Source organism: Agrilus planipennis, unplaced genomic scaffold, assembly GCF_000699045.2.
Source record: "Agrilus planipennis isolate EAB-ADULT unplaced genomic scaffold, Apla_2.0 scaffold181, whole genome shotgun sequence".
Classification (NCBI taxonomy): Eukaryota; Metazoa; Arthropoda; class Insecta; order Coleoptera; family Buprestidae; genus Agrilus; species Agrilus planipennis.
In genome coordinates this window covers 51,144-55,684 of record NW_020438858.1, presented here as the reverse complement: position 1 = coordinate 55,684, position 4,541 = coordinate 51,144, and the positions used below count along the sequence as shown (strand labels likewise).

The 4,541-nt window shown below is 32.0% G+C and overlaps 2 protein-coding genes across 2 annotated transcripts in view; both read right to left on the bottom strand.

Moving 5' to 3' along the window:
• LOC108739264 (ethylmalonyl-CoA decarboxylase-like) overlaps positions 1 to 2,123 on the bottom strand; it is a 6,732-nt gene extending 4,609 nt beyond the window's left edge. Inside the window, exons 1-5 of the mRNA XM_025975817.1 lie at positions 2,065 to 2,123; positions 1,894 to 1,966; positions 1,164 to 1,344; positions 715 to 1,069; positions 215 to 350 (exon numbers count right to left, since the gene is read on the bottom strand). Coding sequence (XP_025831602.1) covers positions 215 to 350; positions 715 to 1,069; positions 1,164 to 1,344; positions 1,894 to 1,950 — 729 coding nt within the window. The 5' untranslated portion in view covers positions 1,951 to 1,966; positions 2,065 to 2,123. The remainder of the gene's footprint in view (positions 1 to 214; positions 351 to 714; positions 1,070 to 1,163; positions 1,345 to 1,893; positions 1,967 to 2,064) is intronic.
• Positions 2,124 to 2,264: 141 nt separating this feature from the next.
• On the bottom strand, positions 2,265 to 4,125 carry LOC112904642 (UDP-glucuronosyltransferase 2B30-like). The gene is made up of 4 exons (XM_025975376.1): positions 3,845 to 4,125; positions 3,359 to 3,778; positions 3,099 to 3,303; positions 2,265 to 3,029 (listed from the first exon to the last, which is right to left on the bottom strand). The coding sequence occupies exons 1-4, from the start codon at positions 4,042 to 4,044 to the stop codon at positions 2,265 to 2,267; spliced, it is 1,590 nt and encodes a 529-aa protein (XP_025831161.1). The 5' UTR covers positions 4,045 to 4,125.
• Positions 4,126 to 4,541: the final 416 nt, after the last annotated feature.

Genomic DNA, 4,541 nt, shown 5'->3' with positions numbered 1-4,541 from the left:
AGTGAAGATCTATGTCTGAAGTGCTATTGCAGCTTTTCACTGAACATATTAACTTTTTATTTGATTTAACTTTAGAAGAAAACTTCGTCGACTCCATCATCAAAAAAATTTTTACTTTTTTAACGTGTTTTATTATTTTAATAAACAATTTTACAATTTGCGTGCACAGTTCCTATGTAAATTTTTCCCTCATTCGAGTTATAAATTTTGCCACCAGATGGTGTATGCCCATTTGACGGAGCCCAATACAGTGTTTTTTATTTATGACAATTATTACAAATAATAGGTATATCAATGCTAGGAATGTTGCTAATACGAATGTATACGGTATTATCATAAAAGTAAGACAGCTGAAATTCAAGAAAAATAACATACCTAAATATGTCAAAAAAGAAATATAAAGAAATGAAATATAAATTCTTGTGAGTTATCTACATAAAAGGCAGGAAATGAAAGTCCAATCTCACATTCAAGATGATCATTACATTTGTTTTTCGCAATCCTCAGAGGGCAACATAAAAAAAACTTTCTAGTCGATGGGGAGTGAGGTTTAAATCCCCTTAATCCCCACGAGGCTATGCCACTGAAACTTTTTTTACTGTGATGCTATGTCCATGACTGATATTTATCGTACTATTATATAGTACGTCTTAAGATAAATTTGACATTTATAGAAACTTCGGAAGGTTTGGAAAAAGGAACAAAACAACTTACCTTGTAGTTCCACCCCAGACGGGAACTAATCCCATCTTAGCATGAACAAAACCGAATTTAGCATTGTTAGCAACTACAATATAGTCACATGAAACCGCCACTTCAGCACCACCCCCTATAGCAAATCCTTCCAACAATGAAACGCTAATTAGAGGGAGACGCTGAAGACGATTTAAGGTATCTTGCATCCACGTGCTCATATAACTGGCACCCTGTTTGGTACCCGCTGCCCTAACAAAATCTAAATCTGCCCCCGAACAAAAAATATTGTTATGTCCCTGTAAAATAACAGCCTTTCCCGATTTCCACTTTTCAAGCTCTTCAATGCAGTCCCTGAGGTGTACCATCATCTGGCCTGAAATATTCATTTTTGTCTCCATTTCCCCATTTGTATTTATTCCATCAAATAAGATAATAAATTGTAAGTAAAATAAAGTCAAAATATTTACCACTAATGGCGTTTCTTTTTTCGGGATTATTAAGTACAAGAGTTGCTATACCAGTATCCTCATTTTTACTTAAATTTACGTTTCCTTTCCCAAAACCCCATAAATATTTACGAATTTCCTCAAACGAAGGTTGGGAAGAATCTGTACTCATCGAATTTATTAAAAATGTTTGGGTTACAATCTAAAATATATCCGTAATTTTTACCGGTAATAAATTACGACTTGTTACAAGAATATTTCCTACTAGTTGCTATTGTTAGCCGGAAAGCACGTTTAAAACAACTTCCTTTATTTAAAAATTTACAGTTACCCTTTATAACGTCCGTATTGTAAATGTTACTATGCTTGCAAAGTAAAAGTAACACACATCTTTCTATATATAATTAAATTTTAATACAATCTCATCTTAATTATGAAAGTATGAGGTAACGCCACTGTTTCAATAGTACATAACATGGGAAAATTTCATTTCTGTACAAGTAATAAGTATATGGAGCGAAAACGTGCATTTAAGTTATGCTTAAATATTTTTGCATGCAGTACACCAAAAAGGGTTGCCTAAATTACGGTTATAAACTAACCTTTTAAATAATTTCTATTTACATTAATAGAACTGCTCAAATATATTTTTAAATAAGTAGGTAATAGTCGCTAAACATAAACACTAGATTAGTATATAATGTGATTCTTTAAAAATTATATATCAACGTAATATTTTTTTTAATCTTACCTTGCAATTTTTGAAAGTGACAGTAAACTTTGAGCGAATCATTTTGGCATTTAACATGAAATATTTTCCATACCTTTTAAAAGGTTTACAATAATAATTCTAGAGCACTTTATAATCAATTTCTTATCGATTTATTTAAAAATTTTGAATTGTTTATTTGAAAATACATACGTATATTTTCTAACATAACACCTTTGCTTCAAGTAAGTGACACCAGTGACGGCACGTAGAACAATTACTAATATACACCGTTTTAATAAACGTATAATTGTTTTTAATTTTTTATTCTTATCAGGTAATTTCCCATTTAACCTACTAATTTAAGTTCTTATTCCTCAAAAAAATCGAAATTATGTGTAAATAATTTTTATTTATTGAGTTGCTTTGACATTATTATGCGTACTGACTTTTCCATTGGATTTTATTTGAAGTTTTGAGTAATCGAAATAATCCTGAAGAAAATGCAAGAGTTTTACCATCAAATACAGAAGAACAATAAAAATTATCGTAAATATGAAAGCCACGTCCAGAAGATAATAATCCATCCAAATAAGGTCGACACTTTTTGTTCTTAGATGAAAGGCTCCTTTATGTCGAATAACGTATTCTATCCAGAAAAGAGCCGTCTGTAAAGGGCTCAGTGGCCTGTCGTTGTACACTCTAGCTAATGCCTTTGCATTTTTGTGATACGTGTTGTTATCGGTAATAGTTTTAATGGCTCGTTTGATTTTAAATTCATCGATATCGTCGTACTCAATGCCGATTCCTGCTCCTTTAGATTCAAAAAATTGTACATTAAGAACTTGATGGGGTAGGAAAGGGATACCAACGATTGGTACTCCGCAAAAGGCCGCTTCTTGAATACTCATTTGGCCCCCAGGTGTAATAAAAAGTTTCGTTTTTGAATGACATAATATATCAATTTGGGGAAACCACTCCGAAAAGTGGATGTTGTCCGTTGGTTTGAAGCTCCTTAAATCCTGAACATTACCTTTAAACAATACTGTATATGGCAACTGAGATAAAACATGAAGGAGTGATTGTAATTTTTGGTTATCAAATGAACTTAATTTAACGACGGTGCCCATACTAAAATAAATTATTCCATTTGCTGATTTTGCTAAAGTTGCCAATTCCTATATAGTGAATAATGAAAGTTAAATGTAAACTAGTTCTGAACTACGTACGATATTATATGTGCTTACTGGTGTTAAATTCTTTGGATTTTGTATGTGAAGCCCTCCTACTTCTATTAATCCAGGTACTGTAGGCCTAGGATCACTTAAACCAAAATACGAGTTTACCAAAAGTAAACTCATATTAAACGCCAATTGATCTAATGGTGGCAAATCAGTACCGAAGAAATCTCTTGCTCTCATCTCCGATGGAATTGTTGAAATTAAATGATATCTACAAGTAAAGTACGTAATAAAAATCCATGAAGCAAAGGGTAAGGGAGATATACCCTATTTTGGAGAGTACTGTAGCTGTTGCTAATTCAATTTTTTGTCCAATTGTCATATTTTTGTTAAATGGTATAAAATAATTTGAAACATAAGACGGATTGTCAGGATTTCCCATTCTTTCGTCTGCCCAAGGAAGGTGCATACTACTTGTGATTCCTATCACTGGAGCTTTGTACAAATGTGAAAAGCCTAATAAACAATCTGTTCCAAAAACTTCTATCAATATTCCGTCGTACTTTTTCTTCGACTTTCTCAGTATCTGTAGGGCTCTGTGTTGAAGAACTTTTTCACAAACGTCGACACCGTGTGTTCTAAATACGGACCACGCTGACTCAATACGGGTCATTTTGCTTACACTTTCGATTGAAACATTGTTATCAAGCGAAGGAATACTTCCAGAAATATCAATATCATTTATACTAATAAAATTTTAATCAATGTAATTAGTAAGCGTTTTAAACAAATTAAGCAATATAGAGACTTACTTTTTAACTGGAGTTTTTTGAGGATAGTGACTTAATACATCTATCTCATGACCTCTGTCTGCTAAGCCTTTGAAAATCGTTTCGTACATTAAAAAATTACTCCGAATGGGCAAAGGGAACAAGCCTAAAAATTTGAAACCAGTGGTAAAAGGAGAAATATTAATCAGTAGTATTGGTATTATGATTAACATTTGTCTCATCTTGCACTTTTCAGGTAGTCTATTTTAAATTTTGAAAACTGTCTGGAAATTTCAAGCGAATTCGAATAATATAAAGATCATCTTTTCTTTTCTTAATTTAACTAACACCTACTCGTCATTATTATCAATTTGTTCGAGATATTGTCTCTTATAAAGGTGTCGAGTGGGATTTGCGATATAACAACTTAACAACTTTTGTATTACTTACGTATTAATATTATGGTAATTGTAGGGATTTCAGGCATGGAACACAAGAAAGCTAGATAAATAAAAAATAAATTGAATTAACTGTTTAAAAGCCCCGACAATACGTCACAAATTTGTAGGAAAACTTTACCAATAATTGCAACAAAGCTAATCGAGACATTCCAAATAGCATAAAAGAATACCTAAAAAAAGTACAATTCCTGATATTCCATTGGATAGACTCATGTAAAAATTAGTCCAATTTCCAGCTATATAACATTTTTATTAGAGTTCTTTTCAGGCTAATTCCA